This window comes from Lepidochelys kempii, chromosome 5 (assembly GCF_965140285.1).
Source record: "Lepidochelys kempii isolate rLepKem1 chromosome 5, rLepKem1.hap1, whole genome shotgun sequence".
NCBI lineage: Eukaryota > Metazoa > Chordata > Testudines > Cheloniidae > Lepidochelys > Lepidochelys kempii.
The window spans coordinates 5,602,424-5,626,134 of NC_136384.1; the positions used below are offsets into that span (position 1 = coordinate 5,602,424).

At 50.0% G+C, this 23,711-nt stretch overlaps 1 protein-coding gene across 5 annotated transcripts in view; it reads left to right on the forward strand.

Annotated features, from left to right (window-relative positions):
• The window catches only part of NOL6 (nucleolar protein 6), a 74,608-nt gene extending 55,702 nt beyond the window's left edge, over positions 1-18,906 (forward strand). For 4 of the 5 annotated variants that reach the window (XM_073343403.2, XM_073343406.1, XM_073343405.2 and 1 more), the window contains exons 24-26: positions 6,928-7,128; positions 16,841-16,942; positions 18,399-18,906. In XM_073343403.2, the coding sequence (XP_073199504.1) occupies positions 6,928-7,128; positions 16,841-16,942; positions 18,399-18,551 (456 nt within the window). In that variant the 3' untranslated portion in view covers positions 18,552-18,906. Of the gene's footprint in view, positions 1-6,927; positions 7,129-16,840; positions 16,943-18,398 lie in introns of those variants that run through there. The other variant, XM_073343407.2, reaches the window with a different exon arrangement.
• Positions 18,907-23,711: the final 4,805 nt, after the last annotated feature.

Genomic DNA, 23,711 nt, shown 5'->3' on the forward strand with positions numbered 1-23,711 from the left:
TAGGTACACTATCCCTGCCCATCCTGGCTAATAGCCATTGATGGACCTATCCTCCATGAACTGATCTAGTTCTTTTTTGAATGCTGTTATAGTCTTGGCCTTCACAACATCCTCTAGCAAGGAGTTCCACAGCTTGACTGTGCATTGTGTGAAGTAATACTTCCTTTGTTTTGTTTTAAACCTGTTGCCTGTTAATTTCATTGGATGACCCCTAGTTCTTTTGTTATGAGAAGGAGTAAATAACATTTCATTATTTTTCTCCCACATGAGTAATGATTTTATAGACCTCAATTATATCCCTCCTTAGTCATCTTTTTTCCAAGCTGAAAAGTCCCAGTCTTATTAATCTCTCCTCATATGGCAGACACTACATACCCCAAATCATTTTTGTTGTCCTTTTGTGAACCTTTTCCAATTCCAATGTATCTTTTTTGAGATGGGGCAACCACATCTGCACGCAGTATTCAAGATGTGGGTGTATCATGGATTTATATAGAGGCAATGTGATATTTTCTGTCTTCTTATCTCTCCCTTTCCTAATGATTCCCAACATGCTGTTAGCTTTTTTGACTGCCGCTGCACATTGAGTGGATGTTTTCAGAGAACCATCCACAATGACTCCAAGATCTCTTTCTTGAGTGGTAACAGCTAATTTAGACCCCATCATTTTATATCTGTAGTTGGAATTATGTGTTTGTGCATTACTTTGGATTTATTAACATTGAATTTCATCTGCCATTTTGTTGCCCAGTCACCCAGTTTTGAGAGATCCTTTTGTAGGTCTTTGCAGTCTGCCTGGGAGTTAACTATCTTGAGTAGTTTTGTGTCATCTGCAAATTTCGCCACCTCACTGTTTTGTTTACCCCTTTTCTAGATCATTTATGAATATGTTGAATAGGACTGGGCCCAGTACAGATCCCTGGGGGACACTACTATTTACCTCTCTCCATTCTGAAATCTAACCATTTATTCCTATCCTTTGTAGCCTATTTTTTAACCAGTTACCAATCCGTGAGAGGACCTTCCCTCTTATTCCATGACTGCTTACTTTGCTTAATAGCCTTTGGTGAGGGACCTTGTAGAAGACTTTCTGAAAATCTAAATACACCTTATCTACTGGATCCCTCTTGTCCACGTGCTTACTGACCCCCTCAAAGAATTCTAGACAAGGCATAAACTACGGTGTTATGCAAGGATCCTGGGAAAACATGCAATATTTCAGTGAATGACACAGCTGTACCGTAAGTGAGAAACTATTACTACTTAGGAACCATTATTACAGAAGATGTAAGATTGGATACTGAAGTTAGCACAAGCATAACAAGAGCGAAAGAGACATCCTGGAAGAATAAACATCTGAGAAGAGACAAAAATCTGAAGACTAAAGTCTGACTCTTAGAAACTTACTTTTGGTCTGTGTTAAATTATGACTGTGAAACATGGACATTCAAACAATCAAGAATCAAGAAGATACAATCCTTTGATGTATGGTGTTATAGAACAATTCTGAAAATATCATGGATAGATGGCACAATCAATGAAAAAGTATTGGAAGTGATTGGAAATCAGTAAACTCTAGTTAGAGATCTTATGGAAAAGGAGATTTGATTTGAAGGCTACATTTTTAAGAGGTTTTAGTGGGTGATGTATATTTATGGACACTGGAAGGAAAGTTTAATGGCAGAAGAACATGAGGCAGAAAAAGAGAAGATTGTGGATGGATGATGTAGTATCCTGGGTGATCAAAAGGGCTACTTATCCACAAAGAGATTAGCACAATGGGCTACTCTGGTTGCAAACTTCCAGTAACAGAGAAGCCAAGCAACAGGAGCAGGGCAGCCGTACCAAAAGGCAGAGCCAGAGTGCGGCTAATCCCTCTCATCAGACTAACGGCTTGTCTGCCCACCACAGTTGAACCTGTTTCAACTAAAGGTGTGATGTTGTACGATGTTAAACGTGCAATTTTTTGTGTAGAGTGGCCTAAATTAGATTCCTTTACTTTGGACGCTGGCTGGAAGGGGTCTGGCAGTACCTGAAAATTAGCTCTATGTGGTTGATCTGACTCTCAGACCAAAACTTCAGCAGCATGTTGGAGGATACAGCAGAGAGGTAAGGGAAGCTGTGGCTAGTGAAAGGAGCTGGTGGGACTGGTTCCCTGTGGCTGGGCGTTAACATCACAATGCCCCAACCAGGGGGCTTGGCATTCATGGGTTCCCTAATTGGCAGTTTCAACAGGGTAGTTGAGGATCTCATGGGCTATGAAAATGGAACTCTCCTCTCTGTCTTAGAGGTGGTCCCTCCAGACGTGAGTCACCTTAGCAGGGCAGCGCGGGAGATGCTTGCTTTTGTACTGTCTGAGCTGTTCTCTGGGGAGATCAGAGGACGTGGTTTCCAGGGCCGTGGAGAAAAAACGCCTTGTAAAATGCAGCTGCGAGCTGTGCCCTCCTCAGTTGAACCAGAAGGGATGGAATGCGGAGCAGGTAGTGGCTGCCATAACCAGGCCACGCTGCATCCTGACCGTTCTCATGTTTTTGAGACACTGGGGGCTGCAGTTCAGACAGGTCGTGGGGCTGAGCACCACGTCTCTGTCCATGCCCCAGAACTCTGCCTTGGGCTGCGCAGGGCAGTGGGACCCCTGCTTTTCTCCATTAGCATCCTAGCTGTTCAGGCTCCTTTCGCAGGCAGCACTGAACAAAATCTCCTGCCCGTCGAATCTCCTCTCCTGCAGAAGCCATATCTTCCCAGGGCCCTGTTCTCTAGACAGGACTACCTGCCAGGCTCTTACCTTCCTTCTCCCTAAGGGCAGAGCAGGCCAAATGGAGCAAGCCGAAGGCCCGGAGGCCCTCCATCTGCAAAGGGACCTTGGCAGATGCTCTGTGGCAGCTTCTCCCAGGGGAAGAGGCTCAGTCTGAATAACTCTTTTGCCTGGCCCTGCAGACTAGGCTACGGTGCTGCTAAGAATTACGGACTGTCGAACTGTTACCCTCCACAAAGCCTGGCTGCTGACCAGCCTCTAAGCCCCATACGTATTTTTAGCCCACACTTTCCTGGGTGGCGTTCCCTCAACCCACGCGTTTCTGTGCTGATGATGGGCTTGTGGTTGGCGACGTCATTTATTCCACAGATGAGCTGCTTTTTCCATTTTAATGCAGCGGCGGCCAAATCCCCACATCTCTTCTCTGTCCAAATATTTATCTGTCCGGCATCGCTCCACTCTGTTAATAATAAACTCATCCCCTCATTCGCCTGTGCGTGGTCGAAGACTCAGCTGTCCTCTGAGGGACCGGCTGCAGCACTGGGGTGGTGGAAGGCCGGAGATGGAATCCTCAGGTCCCCTGGCGCAGTGGCTCGGGGGTTCTGCGGGAGGGGGCTGTCTCATTGTGTTACAGAGCCCTAGAGATGCCCTTCAGCTTAGTTCAGCTCCCTGTGCCCTCTGCAGGGAGCCTGTTGATGCTGGGAGTCCGCGCCACTCTACATCCTCTTTGTCTCCCTAGCCAATGTCACCCTGGACCTCCATGATCTTTAGGTGCCTCCTTACTGCACCCCTGAAGGTCCCTGACATTGGGAGAGGGACAATCAGTTTTCTTTCTCCTGGGCCTTACACTCATCTCACACACGAAGGAAGCCCCACGGGTCCACCAGCCTCCCAGCCAGGATGGGAGAGGATATGCTTGGTCTCTAAGAAGGCCGCTGTCAGATCTTCTGGCCAGGGCTGCCTGAGGGTCTGGGACTCCCATGCTCCTCTCCTCTGAGCTAGTGGTATTGCTGGTCAGCATTGCTCCCAGCTTTAGTGGGCCGGGGAGTGAGAAGCAGAGCCCAGCTGGCCCCTCCCCACCACCTGGCCAGAGCATACTGGCTAGGTCTCTCAGCAGGCCCGGGAGCCCAGATATGTGTGGAAAGCAGCCGCCCTCTCTCCTGCACCAATCATCCAATGTGACGAGATTGCGACCGGCTCTTCTCAAACTGTGTGTGGGTGAGAGAGTTCAGACTGCACGACAGCAGCTGGGCAGTGCATTTTATTCCCTTCCTCATGGCTGGCTTCAAGTGGCCTCGCCGCAGAGAGAAAATCCCAGGCTGATGAGCGGAGGGGAGGCAGCATTGAGCATGGTTCCAAGAATCCTGTTTTTTGATTGTTTCCTGTTCCCTCTGTTTGAACTTGGCACAAACTTCTCATTCCCTTTTCAGAGAGGAAGCTGAAGCACGCAACCCACCAGAAATCAATGCATTTAGGATGCTTGGTTTTCTTCCATGGCCTGCTGACGAATAATGTAACATCCTTTCCATTCCCCCTCCCTTTAATCTGTCATGACTCTCACAGACGTGCCCTGAGCAAGTAGTGCAGAAGTGTTCTACACCGAGAGAGACCCCGACTTAACTTCACATGCTGTTTGTGACACTGGATTTAAATCCTTTCATCAGCGTATCCAAATGTTGCTTGACTTTGCTGGAGGGTTTTCCTGTCCCCTGCTGCACCCATTAGTGAGGGCTGCTCTGTTTCCACCCTAGTGTGAATCTGATTCATTGGGAAAGTTTGTTTGCAGTGACATGCACATAGTTACTCTACTGCATGCCACTGACCCGGGTGGTGTAACCACAATATGTTGCTCTTAGGATCTTTCATTCTGAGGCTGTCAAAATGCTTTACGGGGTAGATGCAATTAACCTGACTTCCCAGATGGGGAAGCCAAGGCAAGGAGAGAATAAGGGTGTGTCTACACAACAACTAGACACCCACTGCTGGCCCATGCCAACTTGGGCTCATGGAGCTGTTTCATTGCAGTGTAGACTTCAGGGCTCGGGCTGGAGCCTGGGCTCTAGGACCCCACAAGGTGGGAAGGTCCCAGAGTTCGGTTTGTCTACACAGCAATGAAACAGCCCCGCAGCTTGGACTCCCTGAGCCTGAGTGGGCTGGCACAGCCAGCCGTGGGTTTTTCTTTGCTGTGTAGACGTGCCCTCGGTGACTTGTCCATGGTCTCATAGCAAGTCAGTGGCTGGGCTGCGAGTAGGGCCCAGAAGTCCTGACTCCTTCCTGCTTCAGTCACTAGATCACGCTCCCAGGCCTCTACTGTTAACTAGGGATGTAAAATGTTAACTGATAAGCCTCAGTCTTATCATTAATGTATTCAATTAACATTTAAACTCCTCTATGGTCCCAGGACTCCTGGCAGCGGGGACCTGGGGCGTGCTGGGGGCTGGCAGGGGAGCCCCATGTAGAACATGGGGATGCTGCAGCAACCCCCCTGCTCTCCTACTTCCTCACCTCTGTTGTGAACTCCTTAGTAGTTAAACGGTGAATTGATACAACAGGGGTCAGCAACCCAACCTTTGGCACGCTTGCCAGTTTTTAATGGCACGCTGCTGTCTGCCGGACCTGGGCAGACAGCAGCGTGCCACTAAAAATCCTACCCAGCCCGGCCCGCTCCTTTCCGCCCCCCCGCCCACCGCTCTCTCCTTGCAGGGCAGGCAAGCTTCCCCCTCCCCCCGCCTCTTCCCCCAGAGTGCTGGGTTCTTGCCCCTCCTCTCCCCCCTGCGGCTACAAGCGGGAGAGATAAAAGCGGAGCCGCAGCGCGCTCTCTGCTCCGGGGACTTTGGGGAAGGGGGTGGAATCGGGGCATATCCCCTCCAGCCCCCTGCCGTGAGCCGCTCAGGGCAGGGGGCTGGGAGCACCCCCGCGACCCCAGCCCACACCCCCAGCCCTCTGCCCTGAACCCCCCTCACACACATTCAGCCCTCTGCCCTCATCCCTGCACCCCCCCCCCACCCGACCCCAGCCCTGACTCTGGCACCCCTCACACATACCCAGCCCCCTGCCCTGACTCCTGCACCCTCCTCACACACCCCCAGCCCCCCCACACCCCATGCCCTGCCTCTTGCACCCCCCACATCCCCACTCCCACCCTGAGCACCAAATGGGAGCTCCTGCACCCCCCCTCCCCCCCGCACATTCCCACCTGCACCCCTTGCACCAAATGGGAGCTGCCCAGGTAAGCGCTCCACACCCAAACCTCCTGCCCCAACCCTGAGCCCCCTCCCTCATTCTAGTTCCTGGCCAGACCCTGCACCCCAACCCCCAGCCTGCTCCTTCACCCCCAGCCCTGTTCTCAGCATACTCCCACCCTCATCTCAGTGCAGAGAGAGGAAGAGAATGGCTAGAACCGGGGAGAAGGTAGGTACCTACTCTATGTGGATAGGGCCGGGACTCAGGGCTGGCAGCCAGGACCCTGGCTGGCAGGAGCCAGCGGACGGAACCCCAGACCAGCAGCGGGTTGAGTGGCAGTGGGCTGAGCCGCTCAGCCCGCTGCCGGTCTGGGGTCCCGGCGGCCGGCCCCGCTCAGCCCGCTGCCGGTCTGGGGTCCCGGCGGCCGGCCCCGCTCAGCCCGCTGCCGGCCTAAGTGAATGGAACCGCAGGCCGGCAACGGGCTGAGCGGGCCGGCAGTGTAAGATCAGCATTTTAATTTAATTTTAAATGAAGCTTCTTAAACATTTTGAAAACCTTGTTTACATACGACACTAGTTTAGTTATATAATATATAGACTTAGAGAGAGAGACCTTCTAAAAAACGTTAAAATGTGTGACGTGGCACGCGAAACCTTAAATTAAAGTGAATAAACGAAGACTCAGCACACCACTTCTGAAAGGTTGCCGACCCCTGCGATACAATTTTAATAGTTTAAACAGTAACTTTTTAAAACGCTATTTGCATCTCTAACTCTAACCACTTGGGTTGATTAAAAAACCCTTTCAGCAGAGGCACTGAAACAGATGCTGGCCCGGAATGGGACATTGAAGAGTTAATGATGCCAGGAACTTGGTGGGGGATGGTTCCCTCCTCCGGGATACCTGGGCATAAGATCCAAGGCTCCTACACTGTATCCTGCATATTGCAAGCAGTGTTACCTCTGTCTTCCTCTCCTCCCCTTCTGCAGATGGTCTTCCGCCCACCTCTGGATATCTATGACGTCCTTATCCACCTGAATGCTAAGCAGATCCCCAGGCACCTGGAGGGCGTGGACCGACCAGCGAAGTCATTCAGCCGGGGAATGCTGAAGAGTGATGCTCCGGTCAAGACCCTCGTTTTCCCAGTGGTGGGTTATGATCCAGTGCAGTGCTACCTCCAGGAGCTGAGGGTAAGTGTGGCAGTGAGCCTCAGGGATGCATGTGGGTGTCTTGTGTGCAGATTGCTTTCACTGCAGGAAATGGATACTGGAACCTCTCCATCTTCTGCACATAGTGATTGCATCCCTGGTCCATAGGAGTGGGGATGTCAGCTGGTGAAAGAATCGCCATAGCAGATAGCACCTGGAGCCCTGCGTAGGGACCTCACAATCCCCAGTGCAAATGATGGCACTAACAGTGTCTTCCTGGTTCAGTTAATTTAATGTTTCTGGCCCCCTAACCTGGCCGTGCTGGAGCAGTGAGATCACTGCAGAGAGCTCTCTTCGGGTGCCTGACAGAAAAGAGGAGTACAGGGTGCGGGGGGATGAGTGGCTCACAGGACTGATCATGGGAGATGGCTGTGTCCACATCTAGGTGATGCTGCACATGATGGCTGTTGGGTAGCCTGTGTGACATGAGTCTGGATGCTGCAGGTGTCCACAACATGGAAACCATTACAGCTGGCACTAATTGGCCCCGTGGTCGTCTCAGCAGGGAAGCTAAGGATTGAATCGGCCGTGGGAACTGAAGTCCTCATTCGCTCATGGAGGGTGGTCTCTCCAGGGTTGGATTCAGGCACGTTAGCGAGGGGAAGCCTGCTCTGTGGATAAACAGAGGATAGCCGTGCAGCACGTTTCACCAGTGCATGCTGGCAAAGCCCTTATCACCCCACCTGTGTCAGCCACCCAGTGGGCACGTGGCAGCAGCTTTAGCAGCATTCAATCTGGGCAGCAGATGCTTTGCAGGCATGCAGCCCTGTCTCGTCAGCTGCTGTGCGAGGAGCACTCTGGTTTGGGAAGGGCCTGTGAATGGCTTCCAGCTTTGCATGGAAGATCATGGTGCAGAATGCGATTAGCAGGAGGCTGGTGTCACACCTGGCAATGGAGACTGGCCCAGAGGCACGGTAATGTTCATAGATCCATCCCCAGTACAAGACACGGTGATCCCAGCTGAGGGTGGTTTTCCTCCTCAAAGACCAGATGGATGGGAAGATGGACCCCCTTCTTAAGGAAGGACTTTGAAACCTCTTCTGCGTATCCAGGGGGTAGGCTCTTCGGGGAAATCCCTCTCCTGGTGTCTGGAAGTCAAGAGACTCATAGGGCCCCAAGATTTCGGAGTTGTCACCGCAGTTCTCTCCAGGCGATGTCAGTCTCAGAGAAAGGGGAGCTCATTCAAAGAACAGATTCATACAACAGCATGGGTGGAGAAGGAGCTTTGACATAGCATTAACGGGCTTGAGCTCAGAGCAGTTAGCTCTCCCTACTAGCACTAGGCGCAGAGTTGAGCAACAGAGATGTTCTAACGATGTCCGAGCACAGCTACAGTAGCTTTTGTCAGCAAACAAGGAGGCACCAGGTCCATAGCCATGTTACGAGAAACCAGCCTGTTATGTTCATGGGCAGAAAAGAACCCTCTGTCCCTTTTTGAGCTCTCGGCATAAGAGGATAGTTAAACACCCAGCAGACAGGAGAGAGCCAGAGAAGTGGAGTCTTCACCCAGAGATCTTGGACTCAATACTCAGAGCCCTCGGTCACCCATTTGCTTCTCAATTTAATGCAGAGATTCCCACTTTCTGCCCCCAGGTGAAGGGTTCACTGACCCGTAGCCATGCATGCATGCTTTCTGTGGCTGGAAGGGCTGCTGCTGTCTGCCTTTCCACGGTTTGCAGTGCTCCCCAACACAGTTCAGAGGATACAAAGCAGAGGGCAGAGGTAATTCTGGTGGCCCTGCTTTGGATGTGGAGAGCCTGGGCTTCAAATTTGGTGCAGCAGGCAGAATACCCTTTGTTTCTCCCACGCTGATGGAATTTTCTATGACGAGGACTGATCCTCCACCCCGACCCAGGGAAGTTGAATCTAGTTTCTTTGTATTTGTGAGGTTCCAGCTAAAACAAAAAAGGATATTCAGAGCCCCTAAGAGGCATGCTCTTAGCATCCAGAAAAAGCTCAACAAATAAGGCATAAGAAGGATTTGGTCCAGATCCGAGACCCAGTGTAAATAATTGCAGATAGATCCTATCAAGGCTAAGGTGAAACATGTTTTGGAATTCCTGAACGAAGGTCTCACATTGGTCTTCAAACCTCAAACATTAACATTTCAAGTGACTGCAACCTCAGTATCTTCCAGACAACAGGAAAACACAGGATCATGTCCCCCCAAGATCTTTTAGAGCAGTGTCTCGTGTCAACCCTACTCCAATTTGCAGGATTCCCCCTTGGTACCTAAACTTAGTGCTAAATGGCTTTCTAAGAACTCTTTGAACCTCTGTGATAAATGTCCTTATTTCCTTAAAAGTGGTTTTCCTCGTAGCTCTCACATAGCACTCACTTCTGCAAGAAGAGTTTCAGAACTGGGAGTCTCCTCAGTAGAACCACAGCTCTGCACCTTCCATCAGGACAAAGTTTTAAGAAGCAATGCAGCTTTCATGTCCAAGGTAAATTCAGTATTCCAGAGGACGCAAGAGAGTCCTTCCCATCTTTCTGTCCACATCCTACTGAAAATCTTTGGCATACCCTGGATGTTCGGAGAGAGTTGAAGATCTACATCAAAGATACAAAAGAGTTCAGAAAATCACTGACTCCTTTGGTTTTATTCCAGCCATTGATGTTCGAGTGGATAAAATGGTGCAAAACAGAAGTTTTACAAGGCCAGAAACTCGAAGCTCCCCCAGTGGCTACCTCCTGGACTGGAAGATCTTGTGGACTCTCTTCATAGCGTGCATAAGTTTACAAGAGTATTACGAGCTTCTCGAAGGCAGCACTTGAGCAAAGGATTCTGCACGCTGTGGTTCCGCAGGTTAAGAGTCTATTTACTCAGCTGCATAGAGTTTTGTTATATCATACCCTCCCTTACTGCAGACTGCTCCTGGACAGCCCACTGTAAGGGGTCTGTGGATCTTCTGGGTGCAGAAGAAAAAGAAAAACCTTCCTTCTGGTGGGCAGGTCCACAGACCCCGTACAGTGAGTATTCTCATGTTACGGTTTGTCGAGCGTCAGAACCAGAACTCTCAGGGCAGGGTGGGAATGGCCAGCCCTTTGAAGATCCTGGTAGGTTTGAGATCCTTCCATGCACTGAATTCTCTAAGGATTAACTAACAGTAATTGAACATACTGAAATTCAGAAATTTTCATATGAACATTTCCTACTGCAAAGCAACTTTTATTTCTGCCTTAAAGCAAGGATGGGCAAATATTCATGCTGATACGTTGTGAGAGGAGGAAAAAAATAGACTTCCGGGGATGAAGAAGGTTTTTTGTCCTGGATATGATGGGATCTATGGACCCTTCCCTCTAGAAGAAAGGAAATGTTTCTATTCTGAATAAAGGCCCCTCTGATGGGTGAATCTGGCAAGTGGCCTTAGGAAATTCTCTGTTGTCACATTGCAAAACAAGTCGGTGAGTCGTACTATACGGGCAGATGTTGGTGTGTGCATGTACACATACTCGTGCATATTTTGGAACAATTTTTCTCCCACATTCTCTCTGAGGTTAACCTCGGCTAAGAGGATTTTATTAGTCACTTGCTGTGCCCTTTATTCTCCACCCTTCTCGAAATTGCAGAACACTGTCTCCCTACAAATTCTGTGGAGCAATCTTCCAAAGAAAGGAGTGAAAATTCAGTCACGTGCGACATTCGCAAGATCTGACGGTGCACCAGTAAACAATACTAGACGGAACAGTTCTTCCTTTGTCAGGGAGATGGCCCAGTGGGGCTTTTCCACCTCTATCTTGTGCGATTCGCTGACTCCTTAATGCAGCCCAAAGAACGTGGCTGCTTTCCTTCTGTGGTTTGCACACGCAGATCAGTATGTCGGCAGGCCCACGCAAATCTCTGGGAACCCTCCCATTGGTTTTTAGTGTGTTGCACAAAAATGGTAGCTTTTCTGTTTGTCCTTTTTTTTTTTTCTTCAAATTTCTTGGTGACTTTTAATCTCTATGGGCAAATTCCAATCCTGGTGTAATTTTCCCTCTATAATGCCATTGGATACCGAAACAGTCCCCTGGCTGGCTGCCTAGGCGGTGTCACTGGCTCTTCTCACTGACCCTGGGAAAACAAGTTCCTGATATGCTCCTGAGCCTCAGAGTGCCAGTCAAGAGAGTGATTATCCTGGCAGGGAGGCCTGCAGAGTGCAAATGGCAAGTGCTTTTAGGTAGGATCTCAAGCAAATAGCTACAGTTTAATTTTAATTAGGATTTAGAGGCAGGTTGTTAACGAGAACATTTAGCGTGTTCAAAGCCCTGAACAAACCTTTAAGTGGTATATGTATTATTTGTGCTCTAGTAGTGTGGATGTGCTGGACTCTTTCCAAAGACCAAGTGAGAGACAGACCCTTCTCTAGCGAGCTCCCGGGCTGAAGGCAGGCATGATGCAATCAATGAGCGAGAGCAGCAGCCGGAGGAGGGGGGGAATGAGGATTAGAAAAACAAGGTCACACAGTTTTAAATCCTCCTTCATGCACTACGTACCCCTTCTCCAGAAAATCTGCCCCCTCCACAGTCCGGCCTCCCTTCCCCATTCTTGAGATCAGAGGCTCCCAGGTCATGGAAGACCAACATTTTTGGTTCCATAAAATCATTTAACTGAAAGCTTTTCATGGACTTCTAAAGCCAAACTGCAGGGGAAACTTTTTTTTTAATTACCCCCTCCCCCCTCAGTGTTTGCAACCTCAGAATTACAGCGCTTGGCTAGAGCATGAGAGGCAGTCAGGGAAGCCGACCCCCTTTGCGTTCACACTCCGTGTTTAGTGAGACACAAGTACTCTACAAACAGCACAGAGGCTGCAAATAATAAATTAGACCTTTTAAGGCTGTAATTTTTCAAGTAGCTGAACAAGGCGGCTTTCTGACTCTCCACCCAAATGTTTTCTGATTTCAGGTGGTGGTAGTAACGTAGGTTCAGAGATCTGCCCTTCAATAAGGTTTTTGACCAGACACTGTCCCTTTAATGTCTGTGCTGGCCTTTGTTACCCAGGGGAAAGGTGCTATGTATGTACAGAGCAATAACTTTACTGGGAAATAATCCGTCTCAGTGCTGTATCATGTGAAGGCTAATGGCTGTCGTCCAGCCAGACACGCCTGTGTAGCACCTCCAAGCCCTGCACATCGGCATCGGTGTGTTACTCTGGAGAACTCACCCCTTAGAATAATCAGGGCTTTTTCCAGATTGTCAGAGACCTTATTCCCTTTTATGAGGGATGGCTTTCCCTGGTTTGAAACATAAACACACAGCACTGTCAACGTGTGCTTAAATGTATTCCCTTAACGGGCTCATTCCCAGTGGTGAGCTGGAGCCGGTTCACACTGGTTCACTGGAACTGGTTGTTAAATTCAGAAGCCCTTAGAAGCCCTTTTAGAACCGGTTGTCCCGCTTCTAAATTTAACAGCCGGCCAAAAGTGGCGCCTTAGGCACCAACTCCGTGGGTGCTCCGGGGCTGGAGCACCCATGGGGAAAATTTGGTGGGTGCAGAGCACCCACCGGCAGCTTCCCTGCACCATGCCTGGCCCCAGCTCACCTCTGCTCTGCCTCTTCCCCTGAACGCGCCGCCCCCGCTCTGCTTCTCCGCCCCCCAGTGCCTCGATTTCCCACGAATCAGCTGTTCGCGCGGGAAGCCGGGGCGGGCTGAGAAGCAGGCGGCAGCTTCCCGCTCAGGCCCAGGGAGGCGGAGGTGAGCTGGGGCGAGGGGGTGTGAGGAGGGCCGCCTGCACCACAGCAGGTAACCCGGGGGAGGCGCGCAGGGGAACTGCTCCCCACCTCAGCTCACCTCCACCACCCTGGGCCTGAGTGCGAAGCAGCCGCCTGCTTCTCTGCCCTCCCCGGCTTCCCGCGTGAACAGCTGATTCGCGGGAAGCCGGGTGGGGTGGCGGGGGCGGAGAAGCGGGGCAGCGTGTTCAGAGGTGGAGGTGAAGTGAGCTGGGTCCGGGCGCAGGGTGGGGAGCTGCCGTTGGGGGCTCCGCACCCACCAAATTTTCCCCGTGGGGGCTCCAGCCCCGGAGCCCCCACAGAGTCGCCGCCTAAGGCGCCACTTTTGATATGATCAGTGGGGGGAGTGGCTGCTCCCCCTGCTCCCCCCCAGAGCTACGCTGTCCCACCCCTAGGAGCCAGAGGGACCTGCCGGATGCTTCCTGGGAGTTGCCCCAGGTAAGCACTGCTGGGACTCCCCACCTTGGCCCCCGGCAGGTGCCTCTGGCTCTTAGGAGTGGGGTGGGCACCCACTACGGTGGCCCACGAGACCCTCCTGCCCAGTTCTGGGGGTAGTCAGGGGACAGGGGAGGGGGCTGGATGGGACAGGGGTCTGGGGGGCATCAAGGAATGTGGGGGGGTTGGATGGGGCAGGAGTCCGGGGGGGTGGGGGGGCCAGGACCCCCCTCGTGGGGTGAGGAGGGAACCGGTTGTTAAGATTTTGGCAGCTCATCACTGCTTGTCCCCCTTTGCTGGTGTGAGCCTTTCATCCGAGAGGAATTTGGTATCAACTTACCTCTGAACATTCTAGATTTGCCCACGTCTAGGAATGTGTGGGCGGGTAATTTTGTTTGGGAGGCACTGATTTTAAAACTGGTTTGGCAAGATGTCCCCTGACTAGCCTAGCCTGAATGAACGCCCTGTTGATGGGATGAGCTGGCGGGTATCAGTCCATTTCCATCCCAGCAAGCCAAGCACGTCACCCTCTGCTTTGAATCCCTCCTTTCGGCACCACTTCAGATTTACAGCCCTGCCTTTCAGGCCTGATGACTCTGCCACTCCTCTTTTATCCTCTCTTGCCTCTTAAGATGCCCCTGTCCCCACCCACTCAGCTCCAGTGCCAAGGATGCCAACCTGGTTCACCTGCTCCTTCCACACTGATGTGTTCTTTCTTCCGTGCCCGCCCCTGCACAGACAAGATCCTTTCTGAGATGGCTGGCAAGGCTGCTACTCATTAAGAGCCACTTCTACTGTGATGTGTACAAGGATATCAGAGCAGTGGTAGCAGCTGAGTAGAAGGGCACTTAGGAAAGTTTATCGGCAAGCACCCACCTTGCAGAGGACCCCACTGTGAGCCGCTTGATGGCTGTCTCAGCAAAGACGTGACTAGGCATGGCGTGGAATTGTTATACTCCTAGAGGGGGGGTCTCCTTCTCCTGGGGATGCGGGTTGTGTCATATTGGCAGGGCAGTGGTGGGAAACTTGTACTGCCGCTGCCCAAGCGCTAACTGTTCTGTGGAGAAGTGGTGGACTTTAGTCTGCAGAGCTAACAGAGGAAAGTACAACTCGGTCCCTGACTGGAAGCTGAATAACCATGAGCGTAATTAACGGCGGGAACAATTTACCAGCGGTCATGGCGGATTCTCTGTCACTGACAATTTTTAAATCAAGATGGGATGTTTCTACTGTAGGGATTCCTTTTGGGGCAGTTCTCTGGCCCATGTTCTATGGGAGGTCAGACTAGATGGATGACAACGGTCCCTTCTGGCCTTGGAATCTATGAATCTGTTCCTGGCAGCCGCTCCCATGAGTTTGGCCCTAGGAGTTGCTTTAAGTGGATTCAACAAGGTTAAGTGCAGAGTCCTGCACTTAGGACGGAAGAATCCCATGCACTGCTACAGCCTGTGGACTGAGTGGCTAAGCGGCAGTTCTGCCAAAAAGGACGTGGGGATTACAGTGGACGAGAAGCTGGATATGAGTCAGCAGTGTGCCCTTGTTGCCAAGAAGGCTAACGACATATTGGGCTGCATTAGTAGGAGCATTGCCGGCAGATCGGGGGAAGTGATTATTCCCCTCTCTTCGGCACTGGTGAGGCCACATCTGGAGTATTGTGTCTAGTTTTGGGCCCCCCACTACAGAAAGGATGTGGACAAATTGAAGAGAGTCCAATGGAGGGCAACGAAAATGATTAGGGGGCTGGGGCGCATGACTTACAAGGAGAGGCTGAGGGAACTGGGCTTGTTTAGTCTGCAGAAGAGAAGAGTGAGGGGGGATTTGATAGCAGCCTTCAACTACCTTAAGGGGGGCTCCAAAGAGGATGGTGCTCGGCTGTCCTCAGTGGTGGCAAATGACAGAACAAGGAGCAATGGTCTCAGGTTGCAGTGGGGGAGGTCTAGGTTGGATATTCGGAAAAAAGATTTCACTAGGAGAGTAGTGAAGCATTGGAATGGGTTCCCTAGGGAGGTGGTGGAATCTCCATCCTTAGAGGTTTTTAAGGCCAGGCTTGACAAAGCCCTGGCTGGGATGATTGAGTTGGGGATTGATCCTGCTTTGAGCAGGGGGTTGGACTAGATGACCTCCTGAGGTCTCTTCCAACCCTAATCTTCTATGATTCCTCCCATGGCTATCCGTGTGTCTGAGATCTGATCCCTGTTCCCCAAGTGTCTGGTGGCACACGTTCAGGTAGACCACACCTGATGTTGTTTACTAATCTCAGTCGTCCCGTCCCCGCCCCCACCCCCCACGCCTGCCGCACTAGGAGTTGGGTTGTGTGGGCACAGGGCAATCAAGCTGGGGCTATTATCGTGGTTCGTGAGCGTTCCTTCTGAACCCTTGTTCCAGGCAGCCGCCTGAGCAGGCTGTGGGAGGACAGGCTTGGTGGGTCATTCACATTGTTGAAGTATTCATGCCATGAGAGCAAGTCCGTGCGGAGCCCCACGTAGTATGACAGCAGTTCTAGTGGCAAACTTTTAAAAGGAAACTGAATTGTCTAGTTACCGTGACCCCAGGTGCTGTATTGCTGGGAGCGAGTCTTTCCTTGTGATTATTTTGCAATTTCCGTGTAGTACTGGCAGCGCACCTGAAGTATTTGTGTGGGAGCTCGGCTGTGGGGGCAGAGGAACTGCGGGAAGGAGCTTCATTAGTACCCCGGTCTAGCGATTGACGCGCTATGAGTGGGCTTCTCTACCCCACTTTCAAGAGCGACCTGCCGCAGAAAGAGACGTTTCTCATCCTGAAGGAGTTAGCCTCACTCAAGCGGAAACTTCATAGCAAGGAAGGCCAGTGCATGGCACACAGGCCAATTGCAAACCATATGGTTCTGCAAGACGGCCCTGCCTCCGATCCAGGGGAGCATGGCCTGCTGGGAACCGTACTCACTGTGGGCTGCACCTCTCTCTTAAATGTGCAGTCTCCTCTGTTTATGTCCAGCCTAGCGAGAGGGACATAGGACTCTAGTTTAGAGGAGATCTTCTGGGATAGGTTGAAGTCTCTTACTGACCTTTCACCAGGCTCTAAGCGCCTGTTATATTGTCCTTACGCTGCAGTGGGACGCAAAAGAGAAACCCTGATCATTGGGGGCTGCTTGCTGGCTGCACTCCTCTTTCCTTCCCTTACGCTGCAGGGAGCTATTCCATATTGTCGTGGTTTCCCTGGTGTTGCTGCCTCGTAGTGACCTTTGTTACTGGCGGGGTTGGTGGCTGGCAGATCCCGCCTCCTCCTGCGTGATGAGCTCCAGTGCCTTGGAGTTGGTATCGTTCTGTTGCAGGATGGGTCGGGGGTTTGCCCTGCGGCCAGCCCCTGGAGGGCAGGTCATTTTAATTGAAGTTGGGATGTGTTGATCCATGGAACAGTTGTAGAATCTGCACTTTCAAGAGGCTTTCGCCGGATCTCGTTTGGCTGTGAGCCAGTGTCCTTGGTGCATCTCCCTCCTGGGGAGCATTACACAGGGTTTGTGACATGTGATTTCTGACGCCTGAAATGACTCCCTTTCGAATCCTCTTCCAGGAGGCCTTTGGAGACCTGGCCTTGTTCTTCTATGACTCGCACGGCGGGGAGGTGATTGGAGTTTTGTGGAAACCCTCCAGTTTCGAGCCCCAGCCTTTCAAGGTGAGATTTTGACCCTCTGCTTTTAGTGTCTTGTTTGTTCTGGTGCTGTGGGAAGTTTGGAGGGGATTGTAGTAACACTGGTGTCACCTAGTCTCACAGAGCAGGTCTCAAAATGCTTTACAAAGGCGGGCAGTATCCTCTCATCTGACACTCAGGGAAACTGAGGCACAGAGCGGTGAAGTGACTTGCCCAAGGCCATCCAGCCAGTGGCCGAATTGGGAACAGAACCCAGATCTCCTGAGTTCCAGTCCAGTGCTCTATCCACTAGGCAATAATACCCCCCAAGACACACATCCTTTGACCAACACTAACACACGCACACCCTCCTTAGCTCTCCTGGAGAGTAGGTGAGTGCTTTCTCCATTGACAGGGAAACTGAGGCAAAGAGCCTCATTTTCAAAGGAAGCTTGTGTTTTTGGTTGCCCAGTTTGACACCCCAGGGTCTGATTTTTCAGAAGTGCCAGGTGTCTGTAGCTCCTACTGACCAGTAGATGTCCAGGGTGGCAGCACTGGGATTCCAAAGATCCTGCTGAGTTTGTGCCATGCAGTTTAACGTGCAAAGCTATTTGGGAACAAGAGTGTGGCTTGGAGAGTCCCTGGGGGATGGTAAAGGTGGGTCTGATGCACAGGTGTGGACGTGAGTCATGCTGCTTTATACGAGGAACTCATCAGACTCAAAGAAACTTGTGATTACTGGCCCACAGTTTTTCTAGCAACCCTGGCTGTTCTGCCGTCCCTTTCATTCCCTAGGATCAAGTGTAGCTCCTCTCTCTGTGCCTGGGGCACTTGCTGCCCTGCAGTGCTTCTGCTTGGAAATCTAGTCATTCACTGCGATGAAATGAGATGATGCCCTCAAGCCCGTGCCTCGCTTTACACATCTGAATAGCTATTGACTTCAGTGAGATAACTCCATGCCTACAGTAGCTTGCTGGATTGGGTTCTTAACTCCCAGTAACAGATCAAAGCAAAGGCAGCTCAAGACATGTTGTCTTTGATCCGTTGACCTTTAAGGCACCCTCTATGCATCGGTTTCCTGGGTCCATCCCCACCTCCTAATATCATCAGTGAGTAATTTTCCAGTGTTCAGTGCACACATATAAGAGGTAATTGTGATTTGGAAATTGCATCATTGCTATATTGATGGGCTGCTTGGTTGTGTATGCTCTGAAGAGGGTGCTTTTGCAGCCTTCTGGTTTACACTGTGTATTTTGCAGCTGACTTGACTGTAACAGGAGCTGTTAAAAGTGACAGTAGTGCTAACAAAAGGGGACAGGATTGGAAGAGAAGTGGTGAGAGCGAACAGCGGCAGCATTTACTTGTCATGTTGCGCTCACTGCGGAAGGGTAGGAGTGGGTAGGGGTTGCATTAGAGATTTAACTTCTGGAGAAGAATACAGCATTGCTGGGCACAAAATGCAGATGTTAGTTAGCCCAACCCATATGCATGTGTGTTACAGGCATCCAACATGAAAGGAAGAATGATGGCATCTCTAAGCTGTGAGGAGCTAGTCACCGTTCCCAATGTGGAAGCCATTCTAGAAGACTTTGAGATCCTGGGAGAAGGTCTGGTCAGATCAGTGGAAGCACGTACAGAGAAATGGACTATCTAAGACCATCAAGAGCTCTTGTTAGGCCTCCTGTACCATATCTGTAACACTTTCTGTTTATAAATCTGTTCAGGGGAAGAAAACTCATGAGCAATATCTCTAATCCTGTTAATCTGGTACACCTCTCATTCACAGAAACATTGCACCCCTTGAAAAGGGATGATAATTTCTATAGACATAAGACACCCCCTCTTTATACCTTCACCAAAATCATCTCAAGGTGAGATGAATTGTTCATAAATGTTCCTATTTGTTCCTCATGGTGAATGTTTATATAAAATGTCCATGTCTCAAATACCTGCTGGGATGTAAAACAGGAAAGGCATTTCCTAGTATAATAAAGAGGTATTTATAATAACTGCTTTTATTTTTGTCACCAACAACATGTCTCTCATAAGAGACAGACAGACACACTCTCTCTCTCTCTCTAGTTAGTTAGTTAGTGAGAGAGCAAGATTATCCAGAGCTAGTATAGTGAAAAAAGAGAAATCAGGGGACATGAGAAGTATATAAAACAATGAATGGGCTAGAGAAGGTAGATCGGGAGCCTCTGTTTTCCTTGTCTTATAGTGCAAGAACAAAGGGACATTCAGTGAAGTTAAAAGGTGAAGTATTCAACATTGGTAAAAAGAAATACTCTTTTTTCATGCAGTGTGTAATTAGACTGTGGAACTCACTGCCACAGGAGGTCATTGAGGCCAAAAACTTAGTGATCGGACACACAACTTTGAATAGTCTCAATACCCATTTAGTTCCTGCTTACAAGCATTCTGGAGGGGATGTTAAACCTAATGGTTCAGGGCTTAAGCCAACCTCTCACTACTTGAGATCAGGATGAGACTTAATGTGGAGGCAATTTTTCCCACATCTGCTATTGCAGGGTTCTTGCATCTGAAGCAGCTGGTGCTGGCCACTGTCAGAGGCAGGATACTGAGCTAAATGGACCGTGGGTCCGATGTAGCATAGCAGTGCCTGTCTTCCTCTCTCACTGAAATTGCTTTCAGAAGTCCGAACATGTCTCTTGGGACACAGACGCAATTTTTAAATGCTGATTATGTTAATATTGTTGAGGAGTTAGACATGCCAGGAGCTAAGCCACCCCCAAGGGGTTAAATTGCCTGTAAATACCCTTTGTTGTAGCAGTCTTTTTTTCCACCCCACCCCTACCCCCCAGTTCTGTTTGCACTAGGGAGTTTTAGTGCAATTTAGCTATACTGTCAAATATAATTAGTGGGTGAAACACGTGTCACATCTGAGAGCAGATTTATGCCTCTGCTGTGACTTGGGGAACCGGGGGGTGTGTGTGGACAGGACGATGCTGACAGGCCCACATTGAGTTCCATTAGCAAACAGCTTGAGCAGCTATAGAACAGGGTTGAAAGCTTTTACTTTTTTCAGTTTTAACTTAAGGCCCTTCACAATGTATCTTTGCCCTGGCTACTCATCTCTTAAAGGCCTCCATCCCGGCCTTAATTGTTCATTGTCAGATTTACCCAGAAGCCCCTTCACACTTCGGTGTGGGAGGAGTGCCCTGTGAACTGAAATCTGCGGGTTTTACACCAGGCTGCTCCAGATTCCCCCTTAAAACTTGCCTGTGCCGTGCTGCCTTGAAAAACTTAGGCAGCTGGTGTGCGGGAATCTATGCTTCTCACGTGGGTCTCATGAGCTCCCTGCCTGGTCTGTTTGTATCCACTTGCTGTCCGCTTCGATTGTGGGTGGTTTGTGGAGGGACCATCTTCTTGCTAATTGTGGCCTTGCCCTAGTGAGGGCAATTAGAGCTTTTCTAATGTGTTACAATCCTAGCGCTGGCAAGGCAGCTGTAGTTCTCAGCCTGCGTAGCTGGTCCAGGTAAACCCTAGGTTCTGCTATAGGGGGTGAGCTCTGCTTTCCACTCTAGGTCCGGGCTGAGGTCCAGTTGCACGATGGGCATGGAGAGAGCTCAGCCCTGCCGCAGCCTGTACTCTACCTGCCCCCTGGATTATTTAAGGAGGGACAGTCCCTGTTTTGGAGCCAAGCAGTTGCCATATTTCTCCCCCCCCCCCCCCCCCCCGCAGTTCTTCCAATGGCTCCCCCACTTCAGTGTTTCAATACGTTAAAACCTGTGTCCCTCTTTTCCTTCCTAAATAGCCCTCATTCTGGCCATGACCAGATGTTGGCCTATAAGGGTGTGTGGGCTCGTTGCTTTCACCCCAGCACCTCTTGCCAGCACTGAATTCCCTTTAGAAACATAAAGGCAAATCAAAGCTTCGTGGTAGCTGTGACCATAAGGTGTTTTAGACCTGCCCTGCCCTGCCCTGCAGTGATGCTGCAGCATTCCTCCTCCTTGTCTTTCCTGGGTTTTGCCTAGGGTAAGGCACAAAAGTTTGGAGAACGTCCAGGCTGGTCTTTGCAAATGCGTTAACTCCCTTGAGTTAACTGACAATCCATTATCCCAGATGTAGATAACACCTTGTTCAGTACCCAAGTGCGGTGCAACCCGGAGGCTGTGTCTACTACACTGCGAACTTTTGCTGTTGCAGCTATGTCAGTCAGGGATGTGAGGAGGTGTGATCCCTGACGGATTTGGGCCAGCAAAAGACCCTAGTATAGACACGGGGGTGGGGGTAGAGCTTATTTTGCTTGGGGGCAGAACTGAAATACATGGAGTGTTGTGGGTATAAGCTGTGCCAACAGGGCATTTTTGCCTCTGTAGCATGCTGGTTTAGCTGTACAACCAAAACCTTCTAAATGTAGGCCTTGCCTTGTAGTGATCCATTTTGCTGCAATTAGTCTGTGAGAGATGGTCCACCACGGTGAAGTAGGAGCAAGTCTATGTGGTGGGGTAGACACAAGCTGTGATGTGGCTATGTCCCACCCCTGGGCATTTCCCCCTCTTCTTCCACTGGGGGGAGAATTATATCACAACAACACAAAGCTTCAAGCATCCCCTTGCAGCCATGAAAAGGGAATCCAGGACAAAAGGTCAAAGGCTTCTACTGAAGGGTGTGCTGGATCCGGCCACTAAACAGTTAAAGGGACATTGTCAGCCTTTATAGGTGCCCCAGATTACCTTCCTTAGTAACATTTTGGGTTTATGTAATGTAATTTACCTTCTTCTGCACCTTCACTCCAGAGATCTGGCTTCCTCCTCTCTTATCTTTGTATTCTCGTCAGTGATATCAAACTGTAGTGTGGCCAACTCCCATGAGTCTCATGGTCTTAGCGCTTTTCTTAAAGCCCTAGCTCCTGGAGTCATGTGATTGGAGCAGAATCTCAGCTTTTGCTTAAAAAAGAAAGACAAGGTGGGTGAAGTAATATCTTTTATTGAACCAACTTCTATTGGTGAGAGAGACGAGCTTTTGATCTTACACCTGAATACAAGCTCTTGTCTCTCTCATATCCTAGGACCAACATGGCTACAACAACACTTCATACAACAGTTGAAAAAGAAAATAAATTTCTAACCTCATGGTTGCAGAGAGCAGCTTGGAAGTGTGACTTGAGTGTAACCTAGAGGCTTGAAAGCCAGAAGGCTAATGAAAAGAAACCCAAAGGTGTTATTTTTTTAAAAAAACATCATTTTGTTGTTTAATCCATTCTCACGATTTTTGGTTTTTTGAGGCCTGATTTTTCAAAACACTTTTGATCGATAGTACGGAAATGGAGACCGTAATTTTGGAGGGTGGTTCACCCACCAGGAGTCTGAGTCTCTTCTGCTGAGAACTGGCCTCTAAGCACACCCAGATCCCAGGGCGGCTCAGTCCAGTTCTTACTGGGACGGCTGTGCAGGGTCCAAAAGCAGAAGAAAGGCAAATAATTGCAGGACCCTGGAGACTGACAATCTTCTTCCTACAGTGCAGCTTGCTGTGCTGGTGACTCACCAGTGGGTGCTCTTCCACCTGAGTCAGTGACCGTGCTTTTTACTTTTCAAATAACTGCAACAGCAAATTCTCACGCCACCCCAGGAGGCGGATAAGTATCATTATCCTTTATCTTACACAAGATAGCTAGTCTGTTGAGTGCTAAAGAGATCATTAGCTCTCCCCTGCTGCCTCCCCACATTGACAATAGGAATCCACTCAGATGCAGGCAAAGTCAGATCAAATGAATACATCTTGCACTGCAAACTGTAGGGAAGTTCAGTTCTTGATCTGGACCCCCGGCCTGTTCCATTGTTTTCCGTACACAATGAGCAGCCGTAGACCTTCACTGGACTGACTTTTTATTTAAGATAAAGGGAACCCAAACTAGAAAGAACAAGAGAAGCATCTATGAGCTGGCAGAGCCGTGAAGACACACTCAGGGCTACTTGAATGTTTTAGGGTCTTCCATGCCTTTAAATATTCCAGCAGTAGCTCTTTATTGAGCTAAGCTTAGAGGTCAAGATTTTTCAAGGAGATTCTTGGGTGCCTTGTATTTTTGGCAGCCCAGTTAAAGGGGCCTGATTCTCAGAAGTGCTGAGCACCCGCCCTTTAAAAATCTGGCTGCTCTAGGACCCCTAAAATCACTAGTCACTTTTGGAAACCGTGGCATGAATTTCCACGTCCGAGCACCTTTCTTTGCATGAGAAGGAAATTGGTCCAAGGCCCCACGCTGAGCTGCTTGAGGATTGTCCCATTACAGTGGGGTTTTAGCATACCGAGGGGCCTGTGTCTCACTGACTCCCATTTCTGCAGAGGAGTTAAGCCTGTATCTTTTTGGTAGCTCTGTTTGCATCATCATTTCCTGGTTCTCAAGAAAATTCTGATGAAATGCCCTGGAAGGGAAGTGGTTTTCCCCAGACGGTGACAGGTGTCTCAGCCGGGAAGTTTTGAGGGCTAGGCGTTAGCGTTGATAAACTGCAGCTCGCTGAACTCCGTGCGCCCCACTCTGCCTCTCACACGATGGCCGACAGCAGACTTTTTAGCAATTGAACGGTGAAGTGCACGGGGGAAGAGGGGGATCAAAGTAGATAGAGGCAAAACAAAACTCTTGAAAAATCAAAATTAGAGATGCTTTGTTCAGCCCCCTTTAGCAGAAACAGAGACCATGTGTGAGCATCAGGCGTGTGCTCTTAGCTTGTGGAACTGTCTTTCAGAGGTGATGCAAGCTGCATTGCTTGGTGCAGTCCCAGCTAGACTGGTCGGAACACAGGTGAATGATACAATAGGAGTAAACCTGCCCTGACAGAGGAACAGGCTGGGT